Source organism: Anolis sagrei, chromosome X, assembly GCF_037176765.1.
Source record: "Anolis sagrei isolate rAnoSag1 chromosome X, rAnoSag1.mat, whole genome shotgun sequence".
Classification (NCBI taxonomy): domain Eukaryota; kingdom Metazoa; phylum Chordata; class Lepidosauria; order Squamata; family Dactyloidae; genus Anolis; species Anolis sagrei.
Window position 1 is genome coordinate 29747999 of NC_090034.1, and position 16127 is coordinate 29764125.

The window sequence follows — 16127 nt, forward strand, 5'->3', positions numbered from 1 at the left end:
GGAAGGAAGGAGAGAAGGAAAGAAGAAAAGGGAAGGAAGGAAAGAGGGAGCAAAAGAAGGAGGGAAAGAAGGAAAGAAAGAGGGAGGGAAGTTTGGCCACAGCAATGCTTGTCAGGGACAGCTAGTTTCCAATAATAATATTATATTATAATAACAGAAACAATAATAAATAATAATATAATATTATAATGGGAACAACATAATATAAAATAATGTAAGATAATGTCCAGTAATAGCAATGTAATATTATAATAATAGAAATAGTAATGTCCCCTGGGCAACATCCTTGCAGATGGTCAATTCTCTCACACCAGAAGTGACTTGAATTTTCTCAGTAAAATAAAATAATGTAAGAGAATGTCCAATAATGCCCGGGACTCAATTGACATTTGGCCTGTTCCTAACCATAAAAGTGAATATGCAGGTGAGTCTCCCTGTGTTTCTTAAGACGAGGATTGTTGGTCATTCTTTTATGGCCATCAAGATTGCGTTCCCCCATTCTGCTTTTAAGAAAGTTCCCGAATTCAGTCCATTGGCACCAACGAGGAAACTTTAGAGGCTTGATTCTCTTGTCATTTTTAGGCCCATCAGCATGAAACTCACCTCACTTAGTCCACATCTCCAACTGCAAGCCTGCCAAGTTTCGGAACATTTCTCCAATCCACTGAGAAAGATTGTGAGAAACACTGATTGCTTTGCAATCTCCGGGACGGCCCCTGGAATCTGTAACTGTGTTTACTGGGGTTTCTGGGAGTTAACTTACAGAAAATTAATGTTAGTAAGCTAGTGTTGTAACCTGGTCAGATTCTGAATGCTTGGAAGTTGACGATGGAGATGCTGGGATAGAGTCAGAGGATAGAAGTTCCTTTGAAATCTCCTGGCATTTCCCAGGAGACTAGAGAAAATGCTATCAGTTCTCATGAGAACCTGCAGGCTGAGAGAAATGTGGGAGACTAATGTTTGTCTAGGTCAAGGTGCTTGGAAATGCGGAGACAGGGCATGAAACAAAGACAGACTTGCTTTTCCCAGAAGCTTAGAGATAAGGAGAGAAGCAGGTGTGTGAGAACTGATGTTACGGGAGGGATTGAGGCCTTTTGAAGTGTTTCCTGCTGGTACAATCCTTTGTGAGAGCAACGTTGGATTAAGGTGGACAGCTCACAGTTTTGGCCCTATAATCTTGGAATTCATGTATTCAAGTTTCTAACTTCGTTCTTGCTTCTAGTTCATGTGTGGCATAGGTTGCCTGCCTTGGATTCATTCTATTTTGTCTATGGATATTTGTGGATTGATTCTGGAGAATGTATTTGGAAGGATTTTGGATTCCAGGCTGTCTTGGAAAGAACCTTTTGAACTCTGACTCTTTTTTTAAAAATTTGTTGTATTGTGGTTTAGACAGATGAAGATGAGGGGATTGGGGTTTCAGAGCCTGGGAGAGTGGTGGATGGTTCTTTCAACAAGAGGATTTCAGAGCAAGATTCTGTCTGTGAGACGGGGCTTGAAAGCAGAACTGTTTTGGAGTCCAACAGACAGGGAAATGACCTTTTGCCCACAAGGAGCTTAGCAACCCCTGATAAAGATCTGGCAGACCAAGATAGCTTGTCTGAGGGAACAGCTGGGCTAGACAGGGATATCAGGCTTGATCTTAGGGAGAAAAATGTCAAGCTCAGGAAATCCAAAAGTCTCGGTGAGAAAGAAGTGCAGAGAAAATTTCTCAAGCCAGAAAGCAAAGGTAAAAGAAATGCCTTCATGATTTGCAGCCCTTAAATTAGAGAGTATCGTATTGAGAATTCAGATCAGGCAACGCTGCGTAATAGTAAGGATATCAAGTCCTGTTTCCAGTTCATTTTTTTAGTCTAAGTGCCTGGGAGTTTTGCTTCATGTTTAAAGTTTTTATAGCCTTGGTTTTTCTGAATTAATGTCCATGTTTTGATTCTTGTTTCATTGGATTATGCTCATGTTATGATTCTTGTTTTCCTGTACCATTTGGATTATTGCCTTTGAAGTGTTTTACCCCTCACCAGCTTGGTTGGGGTTTTACTTATTGATAACCTTTTCTGATTACCTGTTGGATTTTGACTTTCTTATTTCTTTTGGTGATTTTTCCTTTTTTATATGTACACTCTTCAATAAACTGTTTTACTACTGCTTTTGGATTCCTGGTTGGTGCTAAGGGCGAGGTGAATTCTGGCTGGGGTGCAACAGCTTCTTTTTTATATATATACTCTTCTTTAAATAAACTTCTACATACTGGATTACCTGTACTGAGTGTGGTTTGTGATGAAAAGGTGTTTCGAGGCTTTCTGAATGTTAAGCCTTGGTCAGAAGCCTATACCCGTTGATGATTTCTGTTCCTCCCCAGGTGACTTGCCCCAACACCTGCAGGTGATGATCAACCTCCTTCGCTGTGAGGACAGAATCAAGTTGGTAAGGGAACTAACTGTGCACGTGGCCTTGCCATTCTCCCCTCTGTCTATTCAAACAAAAGCAAAGAGGAGCCACAGGAGAGGACCAGTGTCCTGGAAGGTGGAGGTCTTGGGATTCTAATGGAGCAGAATTCTGCTCCTCAATAGCCTGAAACTCAGTGCCGGTTTGCTTTTCAGGCTGTGCGGCTAGAAAGTGCATGGACGGACCGAGTGCGGTACATGGTGGTGGTCTACAGCAGCGGCCGCCAAGACACAGAGGAGAACATCCTCCTGGGAGTGGATTTCTCCAGCAAAGAAAGGTGCAGGCTTCATACATGGAGTGGGTGGAATAATAATAATAATAATAAATGTATTACGATCAACAGATCGGACAAAACAAGGAGAAGGCACTTTAATCCCAATATATAAAGCTAAGGTTACACCTATGCTTTTATATGCAGCAGAAGCATGGGACAGTAAGTTCCATCTCAGTAACAATCTCAGTACTTGAAAAGCCTTGGTGGATGATCTCCGAAGAGAGTTAAACAAGGGGAGGGGGTGTCCCTGCTGGTTCTTCTGGACCTTTCAGCAGCTTTCTATACAATTGACCATAGGATCCTTCTGGGCTGGCTCTCTGGGTTGGGACTGGGTGGCACTGTTTTGCAGTGGTTCCAGTCCTTCTTGAGGGATCAGACCCAGATGGTGGTGCTGGGGGACTCCTGTTCGACTCCCTGACCGTTGGCCTGTGGGATCCCTCTGTCAGGATCACCATATCATCCTGGGACTGGCTGCTTTGGTTTTCTGCCATAAAGAAGGGAGGTGGACAGAAAGAGGCTGGGTACAGTTGGGGAACGTAGTGTAGATAAGACATCTGTTTTGTGAGGGAAATTGATACTGCAGTTAACAGACTGTGTTTGGGCAGGTGGGAGTTGGGGCTGATATATACAGGAGGTTTGAGTGGGAAAAATTTTAGAACTGTATTTTTAGGATTGTGGATAGAAGGAATAAACCACTTGTCTCCAACATTTTATTGTTGTGAGCTTGATTTTAACTCCCAAGATTTTCCAGAGTCTGACACCCTCAGTGTTCAGTTATGTCCCCCATGCTGTTTAACATATACATGAAACTGCTGGGAGTGATCATCTGGAGTTTTGGAGTTCGGTGTCAAATTTATGCAGAGGACACTCAACTGTATTACTCCTTTCTACTGAAAGCCAAGGATGCCGTTCTGGTCCTGAACCAGTGCCTGTCATCCGTGATGGACTAGATGAGGGCCAACAAGTTAAAATTAAATCCAGACAAGACAGAGCTACTCCTGGTCAGTTGGAAGGCGGACCAAGGTGTGGGATTACAGCCTGTGCTGGACAAGGTTGCACTCCCCATGAAGACACAGGTCTGCAATCTGGGGGTGATCCTGGACTCATCATTAACCCAGGTATTGGCAGTGGCCAGGTGTGCCTTTGCACAGCTAAAACTAATGTGCCAGCTGCACCTGTACCTTGAGATGCCAGATCTGGCCATGGTAGCCCGCACCCTGGTGCCTTCCCATCTGGACTACTGCAATTCTCTCTATATGGGACTGCCTTTGAAGATAGTTTGGAAGCTGCAACTAGTGCAGAGATCAGCGGCCAGATTGTTAAGGGGAGCACTGTACTGTGAGAGGATGATTTCTGTGCTGCGGCAGCTCCACTGGTTGCTGATCTGCTTCTGGGCTAAATACAAAATGCTGGTCGTTACCTATAAAGCCCTAAAGTCCTCCTCCACCCTGTGTCCAACTCTGGGGATGAGAAAGAAGGGATGCAAACGTATGAAATATTAAACAGTTCGGGCCCAGACTATTTGCAGAAACACATCTCCGTATACAAACCAGTGTGAGCGTTGAGATCTGCAGAGGAGGTTTTAGCTATTGTTCTTAGATATTTTTTACCTAGTGTTAAATTATATTAAATGTTATGTTTGTATGGGTCATTTAAGTCTCATTGTAGGTCATTTTGTCTGTTATTACCTTTAAAGTTAGGTTGCTTTTATATTTCTCAATGTGGTCTGTCCTGATGTAATTTGTTTGCATGTTTTTCCATTTTTGGCACAGAATGTTTGGAAACCAACTTGAGTCCCCTTGGGGAGATAAGGTGGTCTACAAAGAGAGTTTGATTCTTTATTGGGAGTAGAGAAAAGAACCTCAGCTGCTGCAGTGAGAGCCCAACTAAAAATTTACACAATCTATGCACAGTCTAAACTCAGAGCATATAATTACTGGTGTGCAATCAATGCAATGGAGCCCGATAGGCTCCCAAAATTGTGTCTATTAGAACAGATAAAAATCCCTACCACAGACCTTTTGGATTACGCCTGTAGTTCCCAACTTTTTTTTTACTAGGGACCACTTGACCAAGGGCCACTTTGACCAGGGACCACTCTCCAACATTAGTACCAAAAGGGTTATGAATCAGTTTTTGGTCAACTTTAGATTCGGTTTGTTTATTTGGGATGCTGATTCAGAAAATTGCATTGGATAGACCACATCACCTCTAGTTTCTGATACAGAACATATGCCATCCAGTAGTCGCCATCTGCTTGCCCATAGATAACCATCTAGAGCTGACGTGGTCTATCCAATGCAATGTTCTAAATCAGCACCCCAAATAATCCCAGGAACAGGCCTAAAAACGAAGACCCCAAGGTGCCCCTGCTTCTAGGTGCCTTCAGGCTGAGAAATACGGTATATAAATACGGTAAATAAATAAATAATAAATAATGGATTGGCTCTGCTTGGGGAGGGAGGAGAAAGAGAAGCAGCAGTCAGGAGGCTTGTTGTCACACCTTTTGTGGGTAGACAGCCTCTCCCCTCCCAACATCCTTGTTGCCTTGGCACTATAAGAGGGTTTTGTGAGACCAGTCACTCTCGTTGTAACGGTGAGGCTGCGGACCATATTTTAGTTCTTGGAAACCCCTGGTGGTCCATGGACCACAGGTTGGGAACCACTGGATTATGCAAGTGACAAACTTGTATATAAGAAGCTGTGGTCTCCCTGTCTCCTGCGCTTTAAGAGACCAAATAAAAAAGAATGCTAAACAAAGTAGAACAAAAAAAAATAATGTCAATAACAAGTTTATGTAAATATAAGTCTTATCAAATACAGGTAAAAATTCCCTCAAGTTTATGGTGCTATAAAAAGCTGGTCACTTTAATGGTTACCATTGGATTCTGATCTGCCAGCAAATAATGTGTGTAAAACTCACCAGTTCTTCCAAGAATGGGTTGTTGTAGGTTTTTCCGGGCTATATGGCCATGTTCTGGAGGCAATTTTTCTCCTGACGTTTCGCCTGCATCCTCAGAGGTAGTGAGGTCTGTTGGAAGTAGGAAAAATTGGTTTATATATCTGTGGAATGACCAGGGTGAGACAAAGGACTTTTGTCTGCTGGGGCTAGCTGTGAATGTTTCAGCTGATCACCTTGATTAGCATTCAATGGCTTGGAAGTGCCTGGGGGGAATCTTTTGTTGAGAGTGATTTTATGTGCCTGTTTGTTTCCCCTCTGTTGTTTTGCTGTTGCTTCCAGGAATGTTTTGTAGAATTGGATGGATTAAAGTGTCCCTACTTGTGCTTTACCATAAGTTTTTTTCTAAGTCATAATAAGAATCAGAGCCAGTTTGTTACTGCAATAGAGTAGTGTTTTCTGTATTTTGGAAGGATTAAAATATTAGATTTTTTAATATTGAATATCTCTGGTTCAAATTTCCATCCTCCTAACCTAGCAGATAGGTTGACAACCCTGCTCTACGCAGACGGTGTTCCACTTCTCTCTCCTACTTGCATTGTCTTATGGTGGTTATTAAATGCTCTGGGATAGTAAGTGCAAAACCATGGAAAAGTTAGTGATTAACTACAATAAGTCCTAGTGTTTGCTAGGAAATGGAGGATACAAAAGTGCCAAATGAGTGAGCATCCCACTGAGCAGGTAAAATCTTATGAATATTCTGGAGTGATTTTTCGAGCAGATTGTCATCTGCTGGGTTCAGTATTTTCTGAATACGGATGAACTATAACTCAAAGCAGATGTTGTCACCTCTCTTTCTTGCAGCAAAAGCTGTACCATTGGGATGGTCCTTCGCTTGTGGAGCGACACCAAAATCCACCTGGATGGCGATGGGTAAGACGATGCAAGCGCAGTCTGGGCGCAAGTGGAAGGAAAGCAGTCTTCATTCCCTCCGAAGCAGGGCTCGGGGCATTCGCTGCTGTATGTCGTTGTTCCACACTCTTGAGTCCATCTCTCCCTTCTTCTCTTTGCTAGTGGATTCAGCGTCAGCACCGCCGGGAAGATGCATATCTTCAAGCCGGTTTCAGTGCAAGCAATGTGGTAAGTAGCTTGATGTCTCGCTCTAGCAGCCCATAGAGTTACAAGCTTGATAGGTGCAAGGAAAGCTGTGGATGTAGCATATCTTGATTTCAGCAAGGCCTTCGACAAGGTTCCCCATGCCTTTAATATGACACAAATTGTCTAGGTCTACCTTTTTTTTGAAAAGGTCTCCAAAACAAGTAGTGCCAGGCTAATCTTATCTCCTTTTTCAATAGAGTTACAAGCTTGATAGATGCAGCGAATGCTATGGATAGAGCATATCGTGATTTCAGGAAGGGCTTCGACAAAGCCCCCCATGACCTTCTTGCAAGCAAACTAGTCCATTGTGGGCTAGGCAAGGCTACAATTAGGTGGATCTGTAATTGGTTAAACTACCAAACCCAAGGGATGCGTCTCCCCAATGGTTCCCCTTCTTCATCCTGGAACGAAGGGACTCGTGGAGTGCAATAAAGAGGGTTCGGTCCTGGGCTCAGTGCTGTTCAACATCTTTATTAATGACTTGAATGAAGGTTTAGGGGGCAGGCTGATCACCTCCTGTTTGGACATGGGACCAAACAAGGAGGGAGAGCTAATACTCCAGAGGACAGGATCAGGATTCAAAGTGATTTCAACAGCTGAGAGAACAGATTGACCAAAACTAACAAAATGAACTTTAAAAAGGACAAATGTAAGATGCGACAGTTCGGCAGGAAAAATGAAATGCAAAGATACAGGATTTGGGATGCCTGGCTCAACAACAGTCCAAGTGAGAAAGATCTTGTAGTTTTTGTGAACAGGAAGAGCCAAGATGTGATACAGCAGCTCAAAAAGCCAATGAGAAAGTTGATATAGTAAATATAGCAATAACCATAATACATATAATATAATAATAATGTAATAATAAACATAATTATAATTATAACAATTTTTTGTGTCAGGAGCAATTTGAGAAACTGCAAGTCGCTTCTGATGTGAGAGAATTGGCCATCTGCAAGGACGTTGCCCAGGGGACACCTGATGTTTGATGTTTTACTATCCTTGTGGGAGGCTTCTTTCATGTCCCCACATGGGGAGCTGGAGCTGACAGAGGGAGCTCAACTGCTCTCTCCGGATTCAAACCGCCAACCTTTCGGTCAGCAGTCCTGCCGGCACAAAGGTTTAATCCTTTGCGCTACGGGGGCTCCTAATAATAATAATAATAATAATACAGATAATAATAAGAATGACTCTAAGCTGGAAGGTATCCAGAGGAGGGTATGTAAAATGATCAAAGGTCTGGAAACCATGAGTAATCCTTCTGAGGAACATCTTAAACAACTGGGTCTGTTTAGCCTGCAGAAGATTGAGAGGAGACATGACAGCCATGTTTACTAGGCTTGGTTGATCCAGCTCGTTAATTTCTAATCTCGTTATGAAATCATAAATAAAATACCTCAAGAAGCGATATCGACGTGTTTTGGCAACCCGGAAGTGTTTTTGCCATATCGAAGCCGCGTCCGCCATCTTCCTTACGACTTCCGGCAGTGAATTGTAAATGCTGGGGGCGTGGCCTTCAGGAACAGCTGTTCTTACCCACGCCCACCTCCTTCCTCTTTGCATTGGCGGCTTTGCAAGGTGGGCTTTGCGAGGTGGGCGTGGCTACCTCCCTGGTGACAAGCGGCGATGTGGAAGAGCTGGCCGTAGCCACGCCCATCTCGCAAAGCCCACCTCGCAAAGCCCACCTCGCAAATCCGCCAATGCAAAGAGGAAGGAGGTGGGTGTGGGTACGAACAGTTGTTCCTGAAGGCCACGACCCCAGCAACCTCCAAGGAGAGCTGTGCTTGGCCACGTCGCTGGGGGCGAGGCCTCCAAGGAGTGTTAGTTTTAGTTTTAATTTTAGAGTGTTTTAAAATCTCTCATCTTTCCTTCCCTTCCCTTCCGTGGCAAGCTGTCTGTCATGCAGAAGGGAGAGGTGGGCGTGGCCAAGCACAGCGCTCCTTGGAGGGGGCTGGGGGCTGGGGGCGAGGCCTCCAAGGAGGGCTCTGCTTGGCCATGCCCACCTCTCCCTTCTGTATGGAAGCTCGCGGCAAGGGAAGGAAGGGAAACTACGAGATTTTAATGGTCTGGAAGGAGGGAGGGGCACCTTCCATTAACGAAACAAAGGGAGCGATTCGTATTTCCTGGTATTTCCAATCTTTTTTTAAAGAAAATTTCGGAAATAATTTCAAAATCGAACCGCCAGCGCCCCCTATATACAAAACGAGTTTAGAACCATTTTTTTCTTGATCAACCAAGCCTAATGTTTACATATGTGAAAGGGTATCATGAGGAAGAGGGAGTAGGCTGTCCTGGAATCTAGGACTCGGAGCAGTGGGTTCAAATGACAGTAAAGAAGATTCTACCTGAACATTAGGAAGAATTTCCTGGCTGTAAGAAGAGCTGTTCAACAGAGGAACTCTCTGCCTCAGAGTCCAGTGGAAGCTCCTTCCTTGGAAACTTTTAAGCAGAGGCAGGGTGGCCTTCTGTCACAGATGCTTTGATTGTGCTTTTTCTGCATGGCAGAAGGCAGGCCCATAGCCAGGATTTCGTTTCGGGGGGGGGGGGGGGGGGCTGAATTTTTTTCAGGGGGGGTTCGGGGGGGCTGAGTTTTGGGGGGGGCTGAGTCTGAGTGAAAGAGGGTCTAGCCTAGCAAACCTTTTGTATCATTACCCCAATACCCCCATGCATATGGGATATATTGAGTATGGTGATCAGATCATGATATGAATAAACATAACAGTTTAAATAATGCACCAGTAAGGCCTTTTCGCGGACCACCATGAGAATTTGGGGGGGGGGGGGGCTGAAGCCCCTCAACCCCCCCCCCCCGGCTACATGCCTGGCAGAAGGGGGTTGGACTAGATGGCCCATGGGATCTCTTCCAACTCGTATTATCATTCTATGATTCTGTGTTTATTCCCATTTGCTCCTTAACATGAGCCTTTCCGGTCTCCTGAGAACGAGTCCCAGTTTGCCTTTCCTCATGCAGGAGGGTGCAATCCCTGAACCACTGTCGTAGAAAGGGACTTCACAGGTGGGCAAGGTGAAGGTTGAGATGACTAAACTCCCACACCTCCTCGCTTTGTTACTGCTCTCACCCGGCTGCAAACCCACCTCTGGATTCCTTAAATCCAGCTGGAAAATGACATCTCATTCGCGTGGAATCCTCTGTGCTCTCAGGTGTCGCCAGGAAATCATTTTGGAAGGTTAATCATGTGAGAAACAGAAGCTGACAGCAAGACGAATTTGTTTCCTCATCTATATTGCAAAAGCATGCATGTGTCAGGCGACGAGCGATGAAATCCATCCACGAGAGCCCTTCTGCAGTCGCAGTCATCTCACCTCTTCCATGCTTGCTGACACCTTATAGCCCTCTCATGTATCAAATCTGGTTGAGAAGATAAGAGGCAGAGATGACCTGTAAGATGTTTGTGGTCTCTGACTCTCAGCAGTCCCAGCCAGTGATATGGCATCATGGGTGTTGTAGTCCCGACATCTTTTGCCTGAGGCTGCTTGGAATGGGGGCACCATCTCACTTGTTCTTCTGTCAAGTATGGAAACAAGCATTGGCTGCTCTTGTGTGAGTTTATGCCGACATTCCTCGGCCTTCCTGCGCTGGCTCTGTCATTCTTGGGCCAAGATTGATATCCCACTGGTTCTTTCCTTGTCTTGGCAGGTCCGCCCTGCAGATCCTGTACAAGGCATGCGACGTGGCGAGGCAGTACAACTACTTCCCCGGCGGGATGGCGCTGGTCTGGGCCACCTACTATGAGAGCTGCATTGCCTCGGAGCAGAGCTGCCTCAACGAGTGGAATGCCATGCAGGACCTGGAGTCCACCCGCCCGGACTCACCGGCTTTATATGTGGAGAAGTGAGTTGGCCACGCTTCTCTGTTGGGTTGTGTAGGCCGTAGTTGGGTTGCAGAAGTTGAACTTGGAAGGGTGGGTGCGAAGTTGGAAAGTTTCATGGCAGGGTGTAGGCCTGAACTTGGCTCTCCCAAATTCTTGTACAAACTCTCTTTTTCCTTTTCTGTTCAGGCCAACAGAAAGGGAGCTGGCGGAACGGCTCATCAAAGCCAAACTCCGAAGTATTATGATGAGCAAAGACCTGGAGAACGTTACTTCGAAAGAAGTAAGCTGGAGCTGCTGTACAGGGACAATCCCTTTCCCTGCTGAGCAAGACAGGGCCGTGGGGTGACAAAGCCATAACAAGCATAACAACCAAAGTGCTAATGCCTTCCACAGAGAGCAAGTTGCATGAAGATGTTGACCCATTTCTTCTCCAGAGGTCACATTCTTGCCAGCTTTATTTGGATGTGTGTAGGGTGCTTAGTGAATAGACAAAGGGGGTGGACTGGATAACCCTTGGAGGCCTCTTCCCACTCTCTGATGTTATTTGCTTGTTGCAGCTCAGCCACCTGCATGACACCTTTTTACCCAAATATAGCTCAGCCAAAAGGTATTCAATCCACAGATTAAAAGTTTATTAAAGAAATGATTGTTCTGTAGAAAAAGCTATTTCATAAACACATTTGAAGGTAAAAGATACAAAAGTAATCCCAAGGTATACGTAATCGGTCAAAACGAAAGTACATCCAAACACAGGATTCAAAAGTCATTTCAAAATATATCCCACAGTCATAGTATTCTTTAATGCAGCAATAAACAAAGTCCAGCTCTGAGAATAAAGCCAGAGTCCCCAAAAGGTAAACAAAAAACTGTATCCAAACGAGATTCCCCACTCACAAACAGGAAAACATGATATGAAACCAAGGCAAGAACCTCCTACCGTGGTGCTCAAGGAGAAGGTGACTTTCTCTTGAAAATACAACGTTGCACTCACACAGAGCAACCAAAGAAGATAGCTTAAGAAACCTATGTTTTGCCCATGGGGACACTACCCGTCTGACACCTGGAATCCCTCTATTTATTTTTCAAATGCTCAGAAAACCGTAATTGCCTCTGCTTAGCCCTATCTTGTCATAATTGAAGCCTTTGAGTTATAGGCAATACCCCATGTCTTCCACCTCCCTGACATTACTCTCAGGATCAGGGAAAGTCTCTGTCAAAGTCTCATGTGAAACATTCTCGCTAAGAGCAGATCTGCCTGTAAGGCAATTCCCATTATCCAGGGAAGAACTGCTTTCTTCCAGAGGTACTGCAGAAGTAGCGGACTCCAATTCAGGAGCACAAGGCCCCACCAAAGAGTCCCCCTTCCTCCTCCTCAGACCAGGCCTCAACAGTGCTCTTCTATGAAAAGCTAAGTCTTATATGACCCTGGATGCCTATTTTAAAGCCTTGACCTCCCCGTCTGCCTGCTTCTCCTTGGCCAATGTTCCAGCGATGCTCTTGACATTCTCTTTGTGGCTTTCTTTCTCACCAGATCCGGAATGAGCTGGAGAAGCACATGAGCTGCAATTTGAAAGAGTTCAAAGAATTCATCGACAACGAGATGCTGCTCATCCTAGGCCAGATGGACAAGCCCTCCCTGATTTTCGATCACCTGTACCTGGTAAGCGAGCGCTGCTCCTTGAAGCCGTTTCCCCAAGCCTCTCTTAGCTGCTCCTCTGCTTCTTGCTATGGATTGTGACTGGGATATGCTTCTTGCAGGGTTCAGAGTGGAATGCCTCCAACTTGGAGGAGCTCCGGAGCTCAGGGTGAGTAGTGCTCCTTCCTCTGAACAAGTGGGCAGCGAGCCATTGAGGGTGTTTTCTGCAAAGAAAAGGTTTGGGAAAATATCTGGCAACATTGGGAAAATGTGCCAGCTGGCCCCATGTCTTAGAATCCTTCTTGGACTCTGACCATTGTTTCCAATTGAAATGTTTCAAAGTTTTGCCCTGGTTTTAAAAAAGGAGGAAGGAATCCAGGCAAGAGATAACATACATACTTATTAAAATACTATTATTTATTTATTTATTTATTTATTTATTTAAAAGTTTTGTATACCAACCTTCTCACCTCTCTTGAGGGACTCAGACCGGTTTCCAACCATAATATCACATACAATCAATAAAACATCATAATACATATTACAGTAAAACATTAAAACAGCAATTACAATCAATAACTATAATGGTCAGTCGTCATACTAAAATGGTTGCTCATCATCCTGCATCCATATCTCAGGGAGTTGGCTCACTACTACTACTACTACTAATAATAATAATAATAATAAAAAATCTGGGACCCAAAGCAGCTTCCAACATGTTAAAAATACAGTACAAAATCAACAACAATCAAAGACACAGATATAAAATATGATAAGCAATAATATATTTATATGCAGCCTTTCCCCCTGGACATTTCCTGATCCGATAGGTAACCCGTTTTAGAGCAAAGCTCCTTTCTCTGTACAAGGCCAGGCTTGAACTGTGTGCAGATGACTGTTTTTGTCCCTGCAGCGTGGACTACATCCTGAATGTCACCCGGGAGATTGACAATTTCTTCCCCGGCATGTTTACCTACCACAATATCCGCGTTTACGATGAAGAGACGACTGACCTCCTGGCCCATTGGAACCAGGCCTACCATTTCATCAACAAAGCCAAGTAAGCTGGTGCAGGGAAGCAACGCTCGAGCATGGCTTGGAGGAGGAAATGCCTTAACCTACATAGCCTAGTCCTCTGCCTTCAACTGTGGGGCATCCCGTTGGGAGGCATTTGCGAAAAGCAGGAGGACAGCAGTGACTGCGAATACCCTTTTTGTGGTCCATTCTTTATACTTGGGCTGCTGTTCTTCTTTACGATGCCTTTGGCATGTCACAATGCCTTCTGCTTTATGTAGATTATCTCATCATTCTTTTCCAGTAGGCCAACGTATTGCCAGTGGCAGGTTGAGCTCTAAATGAACATTTTCTTGTCCTTCGTTATGGCGTGCCAGCTGTCCGCACCCCTAATTCCATGATGTCCCTCTTTGCAGATGGGGGCTTCTTGGAAGGGCCCCCCGTCCCTCCAATAAATGCAAAACAGGGCTGCATTGGTGGGCAGGCGAGAGACAGAGCCCAGCATTGGTCCCACCACTTACCCACTGGGGCTTGAAGACTTAATACCCTTGGACAGAATAATGGAAAAAAAAATAGAAATTGGCTAGAAGTATTAGGATTACATAAACAAGGCGAATATAGAGGGAAAATAGAGGAAGAAGATAAGATGGAAGAGATGTTTTAAAATACAGAAACTAAAGAGAGAATTGGCAGGACTAATATACAAGCTGATGGTCAAGGACAGTGAATATATGATAGACAATGCAAACTAAATGACAGAAAGAAGGACCACTGGTAAGTCAAACAATAGAGGGACTCAAAATAATCAAAAAGGATTAATACAAAAAAACAAGAACTGTTCAAAATGATGATTTGAGCAGGATGAGCTGCAATAGCTGGGGGATGGGAAAACGTTAAAAAACAGACTATAGAAAATTGGAATCACTATTTATGATCAGGTCTAGTCTGAAAACATAGCGCATGTAATTTGGGAGGATACATAGAAGGCTAAAACAGAAGACATTATAAATAAATGGAAGACAGGAATAGGATAGGTAGAAAGAGGCAAAGCCAGTGTAACTATTGTACAGATATTAAGGCAATTGTTCACATGGCTAAAGAAAGAGATATAGGGTCAATATGGGGTCAAGTGGACATGGATGAGAGGTGTTAACAATGACAAAGTCACCGAAGAGAGGCTGTATTAAAGAAGATGCAGACAAAGAAATGTTACATGAAAATGAAGTGTGAATAAGTATGAGCACCAACAGAAACTAAGTGTAAGCAAGATGTTGTAACAACAACAAAAATATTGTGGGGAAAAACAGCATCCTTCTCCTCTTCTTTCTTGGCTGCCAGGAGAAACCGCTCCAAATGCCTGGTCCACTGCAAAATGGGCGTGAGCCGCTCGGCCTCGACGGTAATCGCTTATGCCATGAAGGAGTTTGGCTGGTCCTCGGAGAAGGCCTACAATTATGTGAAGCAGAAGCGCAACATCGCGAGGCCCAACGCCGGCTTCATGAGGCAGCTCCAGGAATACCAAGGCATTCTGGATGCCAGGTATGTATGGGGGAGACAGCTGAGCTGGGGATGGGTTGGGGCTATCATGTTGGAAGTAGAAACCTTCTCAAGCCTCCACTATTATTTGTTATGTAGATAATTCAGATTGTTCACTGTATTGTATATGTGCGCATTGTTGGGCAAGCTGCCTTATTAACAAAAGACATTCTTCATGAATGCACGTCATGAGGTGCCCCTTTACCTTCCTGCAGAGGTGGTACTTATTGATCTACTTGCATTGCATGCTTTTGAACTGCTAGGTAGGCAGAAACTAGGGCTGACTGTTGGGAGCTCAACCTGACTCACGACTTCGAACTGATAACTGCTGGTCAGAAGCTTTTTCTGCAGCTAGCAGTTTTAACCGCTGTGTTAACACGGTAATATCTTTCCTCTGTCTCGCTTAGCAAACAGCGTCACAACAAGCTGTGGAAGCAGCAGCCGGAGGACCACCGCCCCCAGAACGTGGACAGTTCCAACGGGCCCGAGGATTTCCTGCTGGACTGTTTGGACGCTGAGCCGGAGGACTTCCAGCACTGCTTCCGCTGCCTCCCGGATGCTTTCCCTGGTGACAAGGAGGCTTTTTTCCCAGCAGAGGACCTGCAGAAGGATGTGCTTCTGGATGAAGCCGACCCAGACACCGACCTGCCCTTCCTGGGGTCCTCCTCCAAGTCGGAAGAGGAAAACCCGACAGACAAGGAGATAGCAGAGGAAAAGAAAGCACCCCGGAAGGACATCACAAAACCAGAGGACAGGGAGAAACCCCTGGAGCGGTGGAAACGGCACTCGTCCGGACCAGAGGAGGAGAGCAGGGCCAACTGCGAGAGCTCGAGCAGCAGCCACAGCAAGCGGAGCTGCCCTGAGGACTTTGAGGTGTGTTGCATGACGCTCCACTGAGAGTGTGTCATTGTCTCCAAAGCATATTTCATTCCAGAGGGGATGCTCTGCAAGAGAGGTGGGCAGAAGGTGTTACACGTTGATGATGCATGCAGAACAATAGAAGCTTTTATCTTTTCATATGAGCAACACAAGCAAAAGAAGGAAAACATAATTTTTACTCTTATGAGCAGAGTCCAAAAAAGCAGTAACTTCAACACAAACTTGCAGTATTGCATTAATACAGTCACAGTCCCTCTGGAGTAGCACATTCATGTATAGTCCTTGCATTTAACTCATGCCATTCTCTCCACAGAATTTATGTCTCTTCCATCCCTTTCTTGGACATGGAGATGAGCAGAGAAAATAAACTTGCCTGCATCAAACAGGCAGCAACCCAGGAGCTCATGCAGAGTAAGCTCAGGAGGAAGCATTCAGTGAGCCCAAAGTTGAATTGCA

The 16127-nt window shown here is 44.9% G+C and overlaps 1 protein-coding gene across 2 annotated transcripts in view; it reads left to right on the forward strand.

The window, feature by feature from the left end:
• Positions 1 to 16127, forward strand: part of SSH1 (slingshot protein phosphatase 1) — a 34153-nt gene that overhangs the window by 3881 nt on the left and 14145 nt on the right. For both annotated transcript variants that reach the window (XM_060786115.2, XM_060786116.2), the window contains 11 exons: positions 2360 to 2424; positions 2601 to 2722; positions 6483 to 6551; positions 6693 to 6758; positions 10432 to 10626; positions 10793 to 10886; positions 12138 to 12266; positions 12365 to 12411; positions 13156 to 13302; positions 14595 to 14795; positions 15200 to 15665. In XM_060786115.2, the coding sequence (XP_060642098.2) occupies positions 2360 to 2424; positions 2601 to 2722; positions 6483 to 6551; positions 6693 to 6758; positions 10432 to 10626; positions 10793 to 10886; positions 12138 to 12266; positions 12365 to 12411; positions 13156 to 13302; positions 14595 to 14795; positions 15200 to 15665 (1601 nt within the window). The remainder of the gene's footprint in view (positions 1 to 2359; positions 2425 to 2600; positions 2723 to 6482; positions 6552 to 6692; positions 6759 to 10431; positions 10627 to 10792; positions 10887 to 12137; positions 12267 to 12364; positions 12412 to 13155; positions 13303 to 14594; positions 14796 to 15199; positions 15666 to 16127) is intronic.